This window comes from Strigops habroptila, chromosome 5 (assembly GCF_004027225.2).
Source record: "Strigops habroptila isolate Jane chromosome 5, bStrHab1.2.pri, whole genome shotgun sequence".
Taxonomy (NCBI): Eukaryota; Metazoa; Chordata; class Aves; order Psittaciformes; family Psittacidae; genus Strigops; species Strigops habroptila.
Genome location: NC_044281.2, coordinates 52,848,394 through 52,866,482, shown reverse-complemented (window position 1 = coordinate 52,866,482; position 18,089 = coordinate 52,848,394). Strand labels below are relative to the sequence as shown.

Here is an 18,089-nt window from a genome sequence, read left to right as displayed (position 1 = left end):
CTGGTTTTCCCAAACCCTCTTATTTTTAGGTGCCTCACCTGCCCAAGTTCTCTAGCTGAACAGCGTATTTGTTCTGCTCTGTGCTCCAGTAAAACGCACTGCTTGAGACCATTAGAAATCAAATGGCCCATGGTGATTTCTAGTTGCTCCTCTTCAGGCAAATGTGTCATTTCTCTCACTCCGAAGGTCTGGGTGAGCCTGGATCCTGCCACAGCTGCCAGTGAAGTCTTTCTATGAAATAAACACAGCTTATCCTGCTGTTATCAGCTACTGACAAGAAGGATAAGCAACCCATTGGTGTACCCCCACAAAGCCACCTCTGATGGCCGTGCAGATGGTCTCTTCTGGCAAACTCCACTGCCAGCAACACCGGCATTATGAACACGTTTCTGAATGCAAAGAAACAGCTCTGGGTGTTAAATGCCTCACCTTTTCCTTCAAATTCTTTTGTTTCATCTGCTGTTTTAAGAATAGCAGTCTTGTGTACTAATCTCATATATTCAGAAGGTGTCTCTCTTTGTATGGAGGGTGTGAATGACCAGAAGAATTGCTCAAGTCATTCCTGAGCTGAAGGTTGTCCTAAACTTTTAACTTGTACTGAACCAGGTAACATCGGTGACTTACGGACAGTAAAAATGGTTGGATGCCTCTCTGCCAGTACTGGGAACAAGTGGCCTCATCCCTCTGCACCCTGCCATGTGGTCCTGCTCAGGATGCTGAGTCCAAACCATGGGGTGTGTTATTGGCATCTTCCTTTGTCCCTCTGGCCCTGAAGCCCCTCCAGTGCAGCCTGCTCCCCGCATGTACCCCTAGTCCCCGCAGTGACCCCTGGGCAGCATCTGCCCTGCCCTTTGGCAGCCTGAGGCTGGCCCACAGACCTGGAGGGAGCCCCATGACAGACACCCTTGTGGTCACCAGGGTAGTTATGTGGGGTGGCAGAAATCCCAAGCTCTGAAGGAAGACCAGGGTGGAGCCTCAATTCGCCGTCCTTTTTCCCCCCTGGGGGTTCAGTATCAGGCCTAGGGTCCAGTCATGGGGGCTGTCCCCAGCCTTTCCCATGGCAGTGGGAACCATGTGGGGGATCAGGCCAGGCTTAGGGGGTCCCTCAGGAGCTGGCGGTAGGGTGGGAAGAGCCTGGGCTTGAGGCAGCTCATGCTCGCTGTCAGGGAGCTGCGCTGCTGAGGGTGGTGGGGGACCAGGGTCCCACTGCCACTGCCCAGGGAGCAGGGTTGGCCTGCGAGGCTGGCAAGGGACAGAGCCAGCCCCAGTGCTGCCTGGAGTGTGCTCAGGGCCTCCACAGACCCCTCTCACTCCAGCTGCCCCGCTGGGCCATGCTGGATCCAGCTCCTGCCCCTGTGGTGGCTCACTCCTGTGCCGGTTGCCCATTCCAACCCATTTGGTTCCTCTGGACCCCTCCTCAAAACATTGCTTTGCCAAGGAGCTGGCAGAAAAAGGGAAGGAAATGCCTGTGGAGCATTTGTCACCAGAGTTCTGTGCCACCCTGCTTGGACAGCGTCTGACCTCTGCCCCAGGCCATCACCACCCTCCCAGCTTCACCTCATGCAGAGCAGGGGCACCCAAAAACTAACTCAAAGTCTTGTTAGAATAAAGTATTTCAGTCCTGAACAGATTGTGCGGTGAGTCCCCAGCAAGACCCAACTCCCCTGGATACCAGCCATTTGGGGAGCCACAGCATATGCTTCAGCTGGAAATTGGTGTGCAAAGGGGAGGCTGTCAGGGTGTTTGGCAGAGCTGTATGCCACTGGTCCTCTGGCAATGTCCTTCTCCCATATCCAGACTCTCCAATCGTCACAATATGTCCTGATTTTGTGATGCTGCTTAAAGGTGCAACCAGACTAACCCAGGTCCTAAAATCTCCCTGTGTTGGCTATGAAGCAAGCATGTAGGACCAAGAGAACTTCCCAGAGCACTACTAAAAATGAGGGTCAGGTCTTCAGAAGGCGTAAACAGTGTAGCTTTGCTGGCTACACTGGTATCTACTGGTTGGATGTGTAGTCCCCACATTAAAACTGTTCTCTACAGTGAAGGTGCACCAGGAGCTGGCACATTACCTGCATTTTCAGAGTTCACTTCCACTCCTACCTGGTTGTTCTTGATTATCATGATCACTGTTTGGGAAGTGTGAATCATTTGCAATGCAAAAGGCAGCAGTTCCCCCAGGAAATAATGTGGTGAACAGACATGCCCTTGCACATATCACATCTTTTCTGCTTGCCCTTCCCTGTCCATTTTGTGATGCACCAGTGGTCACAACAGGCTCTCCCCAGGAAGAAGAGAGGTGACAGGCTATATGTGCCCCATTGCTTGACAGTTTGTAGGGGAATTAATAATAGAGGCTTGATGGTTAAGGAGAATAGACACAGAGAATTACCAAAACAGGAGAAACGATGTCAGTGGAACACCAGCAGCTCTAATGCAGTTATTAATGAGATTATTAAGCACACATTTAGATGATCGTTGACTGTTAATCCAGACAGACTCACACAGCCGCAGCAGTTGTGAAGTCCTGCAAGGAATTACAGAGAAAACTTTCTTGCAGATATAAATTAATTACTCTCCAGAAGCTGTAAAATCAAACAGCTGTGCATCAAGGCTCAGACATGGCAACCAAGAACATAGACACGTGATTATGATGCAATAAAGTGTGCTATACTTAGTAACATAGAATTTTTTCTCTTGAGCTTTGTTTATGGCAGGAAAATGAAGCATAAGAGGTAAAAGGCCTTGTTTATCTATTAGAAGGTGCATAGTCCTGTGCGGCCTCTTTATTCAACTGTAATTTGCATGTAATTAAGGGGCACTCATGCTGCCAGAAAACATACACTCAAGTAGGAGCAAACGTCTTCTATAGACACATGCATCAGCTGGATACTTTCTTCCTGCGTATTTTTTCAATCCTATTCCTTACTAAATTCCTATACATCTTACTACTACATATGTAATTTGATTCATCCACTGCACATTACATACACAAGTAGAAATATATGTTGTAATTAGCTAAAAGTTTTAAAAAAAAACCCTCCAGAAAGTCTAAGCTAAAGTGCTATACATGCAGATTCACCCATGATCAGGGGAAGCGGATACACTTTCACTTCTTTTCAAGTGATCCACAACATGGTTGAGGGCACACACTACAGATTCATTTGATAGTCTCAGAGGCACTGGTATGCAAATCTGAAGTGGGCAGAACTGTCAAATCATGTTCTTGTCTGTATTTGCAAGGGTCTTTTGCCTAGTCTTGTGGCAATCTGGTGACCAGTTCTTTTGCACTGCAAATTTCCTTAAAAGATTCCAATGTCATACATAAAATAGAACAACTTGCAATGGTGTTGGTAACAAAAAACTGAGACACTGTTAACAATCCTTCTCTTGCAAATGAACAGAACTGCAGGATTTAATCAGGTTACTCTCTCCATTATTTTCCCACTGGAGTATTACAGGACAAGTAGAAGGCATCTAACACAATTCTGTACTATATCCCAGTAGAAAGCAGACTGTAAGTTTGAGAATGTAGCAAGATTACCTGGACTTATGCAAAGCATTTGTCACTGTCCTGCACAACATCCTTGTCTCTAAACTGTAGAGACATTGATTTGACAGATGGACCACCTGGTGGATAAATAATTGGCTGGATGGCCACCCTCAAAAAGTTGTGATCAACAGTTCAATGTCCAAGTGGAGACCAGCGACAAGTGGTGTTCCTTAGGGGTTAGTATTGGGACTGGAGCTGTTTAACAACTTTGTCAGCCACATGAACAGTGGGATTGAGTGAAACCTCGGCAAGTCTGCTGGCAACACCAACCTGTGCTCTTATAAGGACAAGCAGTGATAGGACAAGGGTCAATGGCTTTAAACTGAAAGAGGGTAGACTTAGATTAGATATTAGGAAGAAATTCTTCACTATGAGAGAGGTGAGACAATGGGACACATTGCCAGAGCAGCTGCGGCTGCCCCATCCCTAGAAGTGTTCAAGGGCAGGTTGGACGGGGCTTTGAGCAACCTGTTCTAGCGGAAGGTGTCCCTGCCCATGGAAGGGGATAGGAGCTAGATGATCTTTAATGCCCCTTCCAACCCAAACCATTCTATGATTCTATTATTCTATGAAGATGTTCTAGACTCACCATTTCTCTGCGAGTGGTATTTACTTTATCTAGGACAGCTGTCTAGTGTGGGGTCTTGTGACACTACTGTCAAGGGTAAAGGATATCTTACCACGGGGGCAGCTACTCTCTGTGGATGCTTGTATCTTTTCATGGTTACTAGAGAAGCCAAGTGGTGGGTTCAAACAGGTTCAATCTGCCACCTGACTTTTGGTAGAGCAGATGAATCCCACCTTAGTCCCAGATGAACATACCTGCCATTATTCCAGATGCTCTTCCATATCACACCTCTTCCCATCAGGCTGGGCTGGACATTGTGTTCATTTGGATTCAGGGTATACTCTTTCTTCCTCTGAGAGACACTCAGATGTATATTCTTCACAGTCCCCTGTGGAACTCACTGAGGCAGGACTGATCTCACTGTGGTGAGATCAAGGGCAAGTCCCTTGTCCTTGCAAACAGCTCTGCTGCCCCGATCTCTCCTGAGGTTCTCCTCCTCTCCAACATGTACTCACACACACAAACACACAACCTCACCAATTCTTTTGCAATTCCAGTAGGATGAAAAATTAAATCGATGAAAAAAATAAACTGAGTTGCTTAATGCTACTTAATTAGCTACTTAATGCTAAATGTATCAGAACACAACTTGTATTTCACCTGAGCAGAAGTACTAATAGAACATACCCATTTCCTGTTTGCTTTTCGTTTTAGGTATTCAATCACCAAGCACCACCAGAAGAACAAAAGAACTATGAAATTTCTTGTTTTCTAGATTATATTTCTAATTATATTTGTGTATGCATCTCTTTACAGGGAAAGCTAAAGACAATAAAAAAGCTGAGACATAGTAATATTCATAGCTTTATTGTATTCTTTTATAATACTGACTAGAACGCCAGATTTAATAATATTGGATGCAGGTATAAAAATAATCCAATCCTTAAAAATTATATTTTGCTACTACAGTACTGTATAATTAGTGGAGTCTGAAAATATGATAAAACTTTAAATAATACTGGTTTGGAAAATGTCCTTAGGACCCCAGCGATTTGGAAGCAAACATTTAGAGATACAGAGAAGATACCAGGGCAATAGCATGAACATAAAGCAGGTTTACACTCAGGTTGTTAAAAGAAGTACAAACAAATGCTGAAAATTTACCTTTTGAAGTCAAGCTTACAAAGGTGAGCTTTACTACTGCGATCTTGAAAGCTGTTCAAATAAACCATTCTGATTTTACACACTGAGTTTTGACCTTCTGTTAGGAAAGCTCAAATAAACCAGTATGATTTCACACAGCAAGGTTGACCTTCTGGTAGGAGAAAGTCCTGCAGAATGTAACAGGGCTTAAAACAAATGACTGAGTTTAACAGAATTTCCTGTAAAAAAGGAAAGTATTAAGAATTTATTCTGTTGTTTGTTTGTTTGTCTGTTTTTTCGTTAAACTAAACCCAACCTAGCAGATTTTATTTGAGACCTTTTATGTCAGGTGAATTCTATGGCACTGTTCAACAGAAGCGATCAGATTTTACTGTATTCTATGGGACTTTTCCATATAGGATTCTGCAGATCTGGGAGCTGCCTGCTGCAGTCATCGACCCAAGCAAGACTCCCATCGCTTCTAGCATTTTACCAGAATAAAGACCAAGGGACTTAGCACTTACATATCGCTTCTGAGGAACATCAGGCATCCTTTCTATGTTTTCCCTCAACAAGGATGTTACGCACACGCATGACAAACTAGACACAGAAGAGATGTTATCCCACATATAGACCTTACAGTACAGGAGCCACACGCACTTTAGATGTTTACTTCTGCAAAACAAATAAGCATATTCCTTGCTTTGCTTCTTTTTTTTTTTCTTTGTTATTTCTTACCCCTTCATGGATTTCTGTCCTGATTTTAATTTCAGTAGTACAAGGGAATGAAGAATTAAGTACACTTAAATAAACATTGCAAAGTTCCTGAAATCTTAGAAGCACACAGTGCATGCCCCTTTTGAAACTGGGAGATCTTGCTTCGTTTCTTAAGAGACAAGCGAGAGCGAGCTGAATAGCTGTTTTTATCTCTGACTGCAGAGGAAGGACCTCTATATCCCTAGAAGATCTTACACAAAAGGCAACAGGTTTGCTGATCAGTAAAAGAACTACACAAAAGTCACATTCATTCTCTTCTCAGGAAGGTGTTTCAGATCTTGAATCTGTTTTGTTCAATCTCACATAATACAGGTCCTGCTACAGTAATAAGTATGCTTTAAAAAATAAATAAAACAAGGAAAGGCAGCAACAGTATCACAGAAATAGGCAGAACATGGAGCTAGGGGAAAGCGTGTACAACACACAGGTGACCCTGGTGGTGGAATAATTCAGGCCTAAAAGAAATCCATTACAGTCCATGGGAGAGTTACCCCAGTCACTATAATGGATGCTGGATTAGGTCCTTTGTGTGTAAAGAGGAAAAACATTAGTCACCATAGGAAGAATATATAAGTAAAATGCATCCATTCTTGTTAATTTAAGGAAGAAAACTAAAGATTAAACATCACTATGAGGGAATGAGAAGTCCAGCTGCATTTGGAATGGATATGGCCATTGGCCAGCATTAGAGACAAGTCCTAGGGAAGTGTTTGGTGTGTCTGCAGCAATGTCCAGACCTGCTCTGCTGCTCACTCTGGTCCCAGCAAACAACCTTTAAAAGTATTGGCGCAAACAATTACACAATGACAAGCACCTCCCTCTAACTAAAATTTATTGCTAATTTCTAAAGTATTTTACTGCCACCTAGAGTGGAGGCAAACACCTTTTTGGAAGGCTGGTCACAAGGTGTGACTCAGTACTTGACCATGACTGTGAGACTTAGGGGAAATGCTGCAATAATGAGATTCATTGCTGTTGTGTTACGTAAAAGCTGTAAATGTGGAAGGAAAAGGGCATCCAAATCCTTCTGTCTTGTTGTTTCCTCATATAGCCCAATTCAGTGCTGTGAGGTTTCAACAGTATGCAAAAGGCCCATCATTTTTCCAGGGCATCTGAGAAGGCTGGCCATGGTGAGCAGCAGTGCATGGCAGGGACACGGGAAGGCTGCATGTATGAGCATCCCTTTTGAATGGTCCCTCAAATCTGCATTTTGCTGCTCTATTCACTGGGACTGACTCTCCTAGGCTGACTGCCAGTGGTACTTCTGTGGGTGAAGAGCTTTTGTTACCACAACTGCAGAGCACCATAGCAGCAAACACGTGCCTCCCACATCTTCTCCTGTCAAGCAACAGAATTTGCATTTTTTTCCAAAGTTAATCAAAAATATACCCACACAACTGCCTATGAGCCCTTGCAGATGGCTCCCCTAGCTTTCCACAGCTGCCAGGAGCAATAGAAAATTTCTGTGCAGCGTTGGTGTAGTTTTTCTTCCTTTCCGCACATCTGGCTGAACCACTTGCATCCTCCTTAGAAGAGACATGCCATTTCTATCTTGTCCTCTTGGATAGTGGAAAAAAAGTTCCCCTTGGCAAAAGCATCCAGTGTGCTCAAAATTTTAAATCTGGGGTAGCTAAAAGTAATCTAAATAGTCTAAGAAATAAGCAGCATTTATTTAGATATCCTATGGGGATTAAGGTACTGAACAGAGAGGCATCTGCACTTGAAAATAGTCTTGAAGGCACATGGAGACCCTTCCCACATCCAACAGGAGCCACAAGCCCCACTCCACTGCCAGAGGGTGCTTAGTTTCTGGGATACAAAGAGGAAGCAGACAAATAGGATCCTGGTGGCAGCTTTAACAGAGGCAAGCTGCACAGAAACAGGTCACATCCCTGCTGGGCAAGCCTGTTGCTGCTGGAATGTGTTAGTAAACAATTGCAGTAAAATAACTACCATAAACTTCGCCAACCAGAGTGCACTGTACCCACCACTTCTGTCTGGAAGCTCTGCAGTGCGGGAAGTGGCTGGGCTGGTAGAAACCCATAGGGCTGAATCACCTGGGGCTGTATCTGCCGGCTCCACAAAGACTTCCTGGATCACAGGCGGGAAAGCACCTGCACTCATGCCAGTGCTGACTTTTGCCTAAATCCTTTCCCGCCCACTGAGTGGGGCCTCATAGGGCACCCAGAGAAGGTGCTGCAGGTCAGGAGAGACCCTTTTCCTCCTCCTATGGACTATGCACTGGCTCTGTGACTCCTCTCTTACTAAAGCTAAAAAGTAAGTCAGCCTGCAATGGATAAATTCTCATAAGAAATTTTCCAATGTTTACCTGCTTTGACAGAGAGAAAATTTCAGTGCAGTAAAGGTCTCTTCTTTGGAAAAGGCCAAGTTTTGCAGTCCTCACTCAGAAAATCCTGCTGGGTTTATTGAGACTTTTTCACTCCAGATACAGCATTAAGAAGAATTTGAAGATCATTGAGAAATTAAAAGTAATTGCTTGCAAACTTTTTTGTGATCTCAATAAGGAACAGTCCTATCTCATTTCCACTCAAATCCCTTGAAATTTGCTGTGCGATACAAACCAAGAGTTTTGTTCATATAGTCCATGTCACTCTTTATATGGAGGGATTGACCTGCAATTGTGAGTTGGTATTTCCAACTTTGTACTTGGCACACACAGTCACGTTTCCTGGTCTTCAAACTAACCAAGCAATTAAACATATTGGCCTATAAGCATGTGTCTAAATTCTTCACTGGCTGACAAAATGCTGGCATGTGGTTAAATCCTACCATCATTGCTGGGACACTCCTCCTTTTTGCTAAGCTGCTTTAGTAAAGAGGGACAGAGCCTGGTGCTCACCCATATGCCTTGGCTTTAGACTTAGCATGAACCCCAGCTTCCCCTTTGCTTCTGTAACACAGACAAAACCCTCCTCCATACCATGGGAAAGGCACTCTTTTCTGTCCTGGGCATTCTCAAAAACTGGCAACTCACTGGCACAGAAAGACCCTGCCAATGTCCTCCGAAGGATTCCATAGCACAGCAGAGTCAAGCCCTGAGTTCACATCATCCAATGGATCCTGTGCCATTAAGATATCAGCTGCTAATGAAAGGAAGAAGAACATCATTTATGGACTGGAAACACTGATCAGCATGGCAGGGAACAGCCAGTTCTTCTGCCTTACCTGTTACACTATTTTGGATACTTAACTAGAGTTTTCCTTAAATACAGCTCCTTAGGCATCTGTAGTTCCCATGAGCATCCATTCATTGCTTCCCTAAAGTTGAGATGAGCCATGTACTACCACCTGCAAGGTTGATTATGGATTATGGATCAAGACAAGCATGAAGCTGCATGTGCAGTCACCATAAGATCATGTAAGTGCAAAGGATACTGCCCTAGGCATCCATAAAGATTTTTTTTCTCTGCAAGCCCACACTGCTGTTTCTACATAGTAGATAAGGAGTGAGGCGTAAAAAGACACTGTGCTTGTGTGCTATGGCTGGTGCACCAAACTGCATCTTCAAAGCACGTTTGTGGTGCCTCTCCTGTCTTGCAGTTTTGAGAAAACAGAAGTAACTGCGAGCAGGCACTAGAAACCTCTTAGCCACACAGCTAATAGACGCCTAGTGCTAGCTCCTCTTCCACTGGGTAGCTGTTGTTCACTTTTGATAAAGAACACAACAGCTTCCAAAGTGCTGGGAAAGGACCTGGAACTCACACCATCTCTAAGATACAAGTACTTGCTCCCTGACAGAGGGCTCCTCATCACCTCAGGTTTGCCTCTGGTGAGCAACCATACAACAAATCTGAACTGCTGTTCTTACTTGAGGTTAGGCACTTTGGGGGATGCATCCCATGATCCTTAGTGCTTCAGTAAGTTGAGCTACCCTATGAACTTACTTGTAGGCACTGTTTTTCAAGCATGGTGGAGAGAAGAGAATATCAGTGGATATGTGCTCTTCAGTGAAACTAGCTTATCTATGCACTACGAGATGGTGGGTTAATGGCTTAAGGAATTATGCTATTTGTTATCGTCATACAAGCACAGTCACATTAAGAGGAAGGATCTTTGTCTGGGTGGGGTTTGGATGTCAGGTCAACACTGCAGTAAAGATAAGCGGTGCATATACTTCATTACACTTCCTTATACTTCCTGCAACCCCACAAACAAATACAGACTTAGCGGAGAATGAATTCAGAGAAGAACTTGGGGGTGTTGGTCGACAAGAAGCTCAACATGACCCAGCAATGTGCGCTTGCAGCCCAGAAAGCCAACCACATCCTGGGCTTCATCAAAAGAAGCATGACCAGCAAGTCAAGGGAGGAGATCCTGCCCCTCTGCTCTCGTGAGACCCCACCTGCAGTACTGTGTTCAGCTCTAGGGCCCTCTAGAGAGATGATTTTAAGGTCCCTTCCAACCCAAATTATACTATTCTGTGATTAGTAAGATCTCTTTCAACACTTAGCTCAGAATACAGTCCATGACTGTTGAATTCTAGCTTTGGTGAGAATTGTAACAACTTACATTCTTCAGCTTTTGCCAAGATGATTAATATGAATTAACACCCCTAGGTGAGGAAACCTGCCTGGTATGAAGCATTCAAAACTATGATGAAAGAAAACAAAACACTTCAACATAAGTGATCTTTGTTCCACTAGGATTGAAAACATAATATTTTTCTCTCCCTTAAATGCAACTGATTGCAGTGAGCCTTATTTTCCAAAGTACTGAAAGCCTTCACAGCTCCTACAGAAGTAAAGGTGGGCTGTGGAGGCTTGAAAACTATATCCCACCTGCAATGCCCAGAATTCACGTTCCACTGCCAAGCTAGGGCTATAGCATTATTGCTCCTTCCGAGATTCTTTCTAAGGAGCATGCTGAATTCACAGCTCATCTTCTTCTTCCCTGTGAACAATTATTTAACATTATATTGCTGTTTCTACAAGCATTTAAATCCTGCAGAGAAACAGAGCCCCATAAGTTCCTATACGGAAGCACTATGATGCTGTGTAGTGGCATCACTTCTGAGCTATGTTGGTTGACAAAACAACATACTTTTACTCTTTCCTATATATGGGAAGTTTTCAAAGCAGCGCATAGGATCAACTTTGTCTTTTTTCAGTTAAAATTGCAGTGGTACGACTAACTTTCCCATACTCCTTGGAGACAATCAGCTCATGAATTCAGCTTACATTGCCAGGCACCAGGCTTCACCAAGGACCCAGCATTCTAAAGAATTTCTACCAGTAAGCAGGATAGGGCCAGAGGACAAGCCAGCTTCCCGGTTGTGTACGAAGCAGAACGCAACGCAGCAATGTAAAAGGGAGTGGACAAACTTGCCCTACCAAAAGCAGTTGCACTTTGCAAAGTGAGTCTTTGCCTAAATGTTGGCAAAGAAGACAAGCACAGTCAACAGAAAACAAGATCTGTAAACAAAACACTCCTTAGTGGTATTCAGTGAAGAGTGCTAGGCACAGTTCATCTGCCTATACTGATCCATGCTTGCCATGTAGCGTAAAGTGAGTGAAGCAGCAGCACAGAACAAATCTGGAGTACATGTGTTAACTTCCACCTGGGTCTTCTAGTGATGTGCACCTTGAGCCATTCCCTCCTCCTCTTCCTACTTCTTTCTGCTGCTTAGCGAGTGCAACCATTCCTCAGGGCAGCAATGCTCGGCATGAAGTTCAAAGTCCTTCCTGTTAAATGGGAAGAGTAAGACTGACGTGGGCTGAACTGCCCAGGGGACAGATTGTACCTGGGGATTGAGGGCCACAGAACTGTGTCAATCTTCCACTCCCTTTCCACTCTCTGCTAAAAATAGTCTCTTCTTCTGGTTTCATCACTAATGAAGGATGGATTATATTGTCCAGGGTAGATGCATGAATGTCGAGATCCCGGCAAACCAGTGTAGGGAGAATAAAGTCCGTTTCTTTCCAGTTCAGGATTTCTCAGTCCAGTTGGCTGTATTAGCAAAAAAATGAAATAAGAAGGGTCTTATTCACACACTCAAATCCTCCTTCAGACACAGCCTTGCCATGTTTCCCAGCAGTTATTTGAGTAGCTAAAAGGAACAACATGATCACTAATGACCTTTGTAACCTAGAATGATTTTTAATGTGAGAACTATGCATGGCCCGAAGGAGTTATTCTGACGCAATCTAGACTCAACACCTTGCCAATTAGCAGATTTGAAGTTTACCTGACTCCACCAAATGCAGTCGAAGTGCACAGTTAATTTTTAATCCAAGAGAATTGTGCTGATGAGATCGAGTATTGAAAAAACTCACCGACAGGATATTATCCCAGAGCCATCCTTAAAGGAAACACTTCTAGAAAATTAAAGTTAGTAATCTGCTTTGAGCATCACCTGGGAGCACTTCTCTCCTCATTAACCATAGGTACCTACTCTCCCAACACAGGGGTTTGGATTATATGTCAAATACAAAGTTATTTGACCTTCCTTTCCCTTCTCTTACTTCAGTAAATCTCCTGGGGACACTTGGTTGAGGAACTTTGATGTCTAAGACCAAGACCGTACAATCCTTTCACCCAGTAAATAACATCAAACCACCTGGTTTGATCTGATATGGAGAAGATCCATGCAAAGCCCTGATCACCTACCACTTTCTGAAAAGCTCCCCTTTCTAGTTGCCAGCAAAATTAAAGTCTTAAAAAATGTTTAAGAAATGCATTTTCATTTCCAAATCTCCCATTCTTACTGGAAGCAGGAAGGAGGATTACTTCCCTTTATGCTGTGCAATCCAGTGAACTTGTTTACTGGAAAACTTAAAATACAAGCCAGAAAAAAGGTATTGCTTGCTGCTTCCCGCTCTGGAAAGCAGAAGTCCAGAATGTGTTACTTCGGCGAAATCCTGCAACCTTCACTCACATGAGTAAACCACACACACCTTAAGTACATCCAGTATGCTGCTGTGGATTAGTGACAGATGACATACCAGCGCCACAGCTCTGAATACAGACATTAGCAGATGGTACCAACTGTGACAGCAGGTCTTGTGCTTGTGATTTTCTGTGCCCTACACAGCCTATTACTCCTCCACTACTTCTTCCCTGCCACTTCAGAGCTTGAAGGGATGCTCCTTAAACACCTTTCCTGCTACAGGAAGTGGCCTGTGCCCTGGAGAAAGGAAGAGTGGAAGAAAAGAGGGGTCCTCAGTGACCAGCATCTTCCCTTATTGGTATGTAGTCCCCCAGGCAGAGGTCTCAACTTTCCAGCATCATCAGTGAGGGTGGACGGGAAAAAACTACCTACAAACATACCTAGCAGTCTGCCCAAAACCTTCAACTATCCTTCTCTACTCTAGGTTTGGGCTTTTGGGGCATCTACCAAAATGTTCCTAGACATTTCCCTAGCACACTTCCTAATGGCATCTTTTTGTGCTATTCACCACATGTAATAGCTAGAGCCCATAGGACTCCCAATGCCTTGCTGTCTATGAAAGTCATTTGCTCTGCTCTTTTTTTTTTTTTCTCTTTTTTTTTCCAGGAGAGGGATTTGTACTTCAAAAAGTAAAGGAATGTGTCTTTGCTGTGTCAGGCACAAAGGGTTAATAGTTAAGCTATTGTTTGATACCGAATAATATACATCTGTCATCTGCAACAGGTTCTTGGTGCTCCCATTCTCCTGCATCTCGATGGTCTCTCTGCCCCACTCCTGTGCCCGGGGATTCTTCGGATATTCAGCATACGGTGACATCTGGAAATCCCCACTCTTGAAAATGAGTTTACTTATGTCATTTTTATTCTTCCTGTTTATAAAAGAATGAAGGAAAGTGAAAACATACAATTTATCCTGCTATCTTGTATGCTTTTCTGACATGATCTCAGAAGATTTACTTCTGTAATGAACCTTGATTGGGAACAAAGATCATTTCAGAAGGGCTGTAGTCCAATCTTCTGTTCCGATGCAAAATTGGGTTTGATGTCAGATTGTGCTACTCAGGGCATTATCTGGTGGGATTTGAAATCTCCAAGGATGGAGATGGCATAACCTCTCTGAGCAAGCTGTTCCACTGCTTTACTGTCCTCTTGGTGAAAATGCTGCTCCCTACATTCAGTCTGAACCTCTCCTGCTCCCACTTATGCCTGTTGTCTATTAAAAATGAGTGTGTTCACCTGAGTCAATGAAAAAGTCATGGAAATCTAGGAAGAAAGAAAAAATGGAAGCCCCATGCTGTTCAAGTCTCCAAGTGCTCAAGTATACCATTTCTAGGTGCTATGTTAATTCCTAAGAAGGAAGACCTAAGTGGGGCTGGTCTGAATGGCACCAAATGCCCCTAACATGACTACCATGTATGAGTGGACTTTGGCGACACTTCCAGTTCAAATCAGAGTACCCTCCAGGAAGTCACATAACCTGCCAAAAGCCAGGACTCGTGAGAAGATCAATCCATCCCTGCAGAGATTTGGCCATCACACTCTCCTGGCTGAGGCTTGCTGGTCACCCTGGCTCAAAACATGAGGGAACAAGCACACACCACTGTGCCAACCAATTCACTGCCACATCTGTGTTACTGATAAATCCAGTTGGCGACTTCAGAGAGCTTTGAAATCCTAGATTTTGGGGCTGGAACGTGAGGGAGAGGATGTTACTGCAAGGAAGCCCTTTTCATGATATATAAATCATGAAGCAGAGCTTCCTTGGCAAGCACATTTTGCTTCTAGTCTGAATCTACCTGCTGGTATGGGAACTACATGTGTACATGCGTGTGTATGTCTGAGAGGGAGACACACAGAGTGAGAGCACATGCATATTTGTACATAAAGGAAAATGAGAATAGCCTTACACTCAAACACCACTTTAGCAATAGCCAGTATCCCCTCCTGTTGCCTAAACTTCTCTTTTCTACTTAGCTTGCATTTTTGGAGACTTATAGCTGCCTTATAGCTCTGAGTGGGAAAGACTCTTTTGATTCTTCATCCTTAGAGAACGTGACTGTCAGGCACATCCTTAAGAGGCACCCAGTTCAATTTTTTTAGCCTGATTGGTGGAGAAAAGAAATATATGCCCTAAATGAAAGCACAGTGCAATACTTCAGTATCTGATTAATCCACTTGCTTAGCTATCCTATGTTTTGGTCCATCAGGGTTCATGTGTAGAGCACTAAGTGTGGTGTAACCCACCGAGAGGATGCCATGGATGAGCCGGGGCTGGTGGTGGTACCTACCGGCAACAAGTGACAATCAGGGCTATGCCCATGATAAGCAGAAGTCCCCCTCCTGCAGCTGCGATCACCACGGTGATGAGCTGATATGCTACAGAGGGGAAAGACAGAGACTTGCTTAGAAACAGAGAAGTAGCTGTAAAATTCTAATGTAAACATATTCACAGTCCTCATGCAAAGGGACTAACTGTTTATTTCCCATCTTCCCTCCCTCTGTAAGCAATATTGCCTTAGATTTTCAAGTGAAATGGATGGAGTTGGGGATCTCCTGCTAAAGGAAGAACAAGTTCTTGTTTTCCTAGGGGACAGATTGCCTTTACCGATAGATCAGAATAATTCAAATGATATTTCACGGATTAACCTCTGAATGTCTTAATTCAAGAGGGGGGTTGGACTAAATGACCTCTGAAGGTCCCTTCCAACCCAAACTGTTCTATGATTCTAAGAGTGCTCTCTATATGTGCTATCATATAGAGTATCCAGAGAACAGGAAATCTTCCCTTAGGAGATAACACTGACAACTTTGACAAAGAAGGTCAACAAAATAATTCTCAATAGAAAATGAAGAAACAAAAGGACCTGACATGAGTAGTGTGTACCTACTGCATTTTAGACACAGTCATTTGCAATTAATTGCTTCAAATCTCCCATTTCTGATACTGTAGAAATTAAAACAAACAAAACTTGGTACTTACGGTTTCCACAGTTGAATCCACCTAAGCCAAATGGGCAGCTGGTAACAGAAAACAACAGGGAGTTTCAGTGGCTTAGTTGTGACAACAGGTCACCAAAGCAATATTCAAATTGCTTTGAATATTGCAATTCAAATTGCAATATTTGACGCCGGCTAGGAGGAGGGAACAGTCACCATACCTCACACAGGTCTCATTTTCCAGCTTATATCCATCTTCACAGGCTAAAAACACAGAAGAGAGAAGGGCCATGAGCACCACGTAGTGGTGCAGGGAAGGCATTTCCCATCGCGGCTTCCCACGTCAGCCTCACCCCGAACAACCCTGGGACTGACAAGCCGGTCTGCGCTGCTGGCACAGCAGGAACGCGATGCACTCTCACGTGATGCAATATTTCCTCTGGTTTAGGCAAAACACCGTGCACTTAAATTCACCTCCCGCTGGCGTTGACAGGACCGTTCCAGGGCTTCCCGGCAGAGCTAGCCCAGAGCCTGGCTCAGGGTGGGCACCAGGTAACATAATTCCCAGCAGAACCCCTTCTTGCCCAAATGGAAACCCATTGCACACTTGTACTGTTTCCCACAAAAGAGCAGTGTAAAATACCTGCAAATGCCTCCAGTTTTTGTTTTGAAACCTCATTTGAACAGTGCTATTTTAGCACTGATGTGCGTTATTAATTAGTTTTAAATGTTAGTATTGGAACAAAATGTTATGCAAACACAGTCGGGGCAACCTGAAGTGGTATGTTATGTTTTGCCTCATGCCACCTTTTTTTCCTGTTGTTCAAATTTGCAGCTAAATCAAATTTTGAAATACAGTATTTTACTATAGAATGGGAATTAAATATATTAGGTCTAAATAAGCCAGAAAACTGCTATGTACAAAATGTTAGTGAAAAACTAAAACCATCACTTCAAAATAATATCATTTCTGTGCTTACAGACAGCTATCTCATCACCTGAATTATGTGAGAAAATTATGCTACTCTTCCGATGAACACCAAAGGTGATGATAACATTGGGCATACAATTATAAGTTTTAAATAACTGATAAGACCGCCACTTTTCTCAAAAATAGTCCCACCAAGGCTCCTGCAGATCTGCTGCCTTTTGCAGAGGCAGTGGTCACTCAAAGACCTGAGTAGGAATGACACAGACAGAGTCACTTTGGGTAGAGAGCTAGCACATGCAGCAGCCCTTGGGATCTGCAAGACATTACCCGAGAATCTGGGAAAGCCCTGCAGCACACTCCACAGGGAATACAACCAGATCATTAACTGAAAACAAAAATGCTCATGGATTTTCTTCCCCCTCAAACACTATAAGCTTAAAACTGGTGAGGTGGCAGCTTTCACACTACCTTCCCTCTGCCTTGCTCTCTAACGGTAGGGATAACCCACAGCCAAATGCTCAGGCACTCTCTAACCCCAGTAAGTGTGAGGAAATCTGTGGGGAGAAGAGGGCTTCCAGCAGAGGTCCCAGCTAAGTGGCAGCAAAGCCCTCACCTCCTCCTCTGCTGCTCTCAAAAGCACACCAAACGCCTTTTCACCTCCGGCACAGCCAGCGACTGTATTTTCAGAAACACTTGGCACAGGAGGGGAGGAAGGAAGAAAAGGACAAAAGTGCAACATTGTCCGTTAGGATGGGCTGGCAATATCATAGTAAACCAAGAGAGAGCACTAGTAGCCTGGCTGGATTCAGAAGTTTATGGTTCTTCTAGCACCAATAACAAGTGATATTGGTGCCAGCAGGGAGCAATGTGACTGTGACCTCCTCTTATAATACAGGTCACAGAACTCCCCTAAATTTAATTCCAGTTTCAAATCAAATAGTTGAACTGGAGCTACATTTTAGAGAACTGTCCAAGATTGATTCTAATATTTTCAGTTACAGACAATCAACCACAACCCTGGGTCAGATGCTCATAAAGTTAATTTCCCCAGCCATTAAAAACATTCACCTTCTTTCTGGTCTGAATTATATCAGTGTCAAATTCCAGCCTTTGGATGTTTACATGCTAGATTGGAAAAGGTTACATGATCACATTTCTCCTCCTCACCATCAAATCACTCCTTTAATAAAGCCAAGTACACTGAGATCTCTGAGTCTCCCTAGTTACTGCAGCTTTTCTCTGAACGCTCCCAGGTTTTCTTGGACCTTTTGATT

General features: G+C 43.8%; 1 protein-coding gene across 5 annotated transcripts in view; it reads right to left on the bottom strand.

The window, feature by feature from the left end:
- Window positions 1–10,405: 10,405 nt before the first annotated feature.
- Window positions 10,406–18,089, bottom strand: part of HEG1 (heart development protein with EGF like domains 1) — a 51,711-nt gene continuing 44,027 nt past the window's right edge. For 3 of the 5 annotated variants that reach the window (XM_030488317.2, XM_030488312.2, XM_030488314.2), the window contains 5 exons: window positions 16,106–16,148; window positions 15,928–15,965; window positions 15,236–15,323; window positions 13,642–13,816; window positions 10,406–12,008 (listed from right to left, as the gene is read on the bottom strand). In XM_030488317.2, coding sequence (XP_030344177.1) covers window positions 11,859–12,008; window positions 13,642–13,816; window positions 15,236–15,323; window positions 15,928–15,965; window positions 16,106–16,148 — 494 coding nt within the window. In that variant the 3' untranslated portion in view covers window positions 10,406–11,858. Of the gene's footprint in view, window positions 12,009–13,641; window positions 13,817–15,231; window positions 15,324–15,927; window positions 15,966–16,105; window positions 16,149–18,089 lie in introns of those variants that run through there. The other 2 variants (XM_030488315.2, XM_030488316.1) reach the window with 2 other exon arrangements.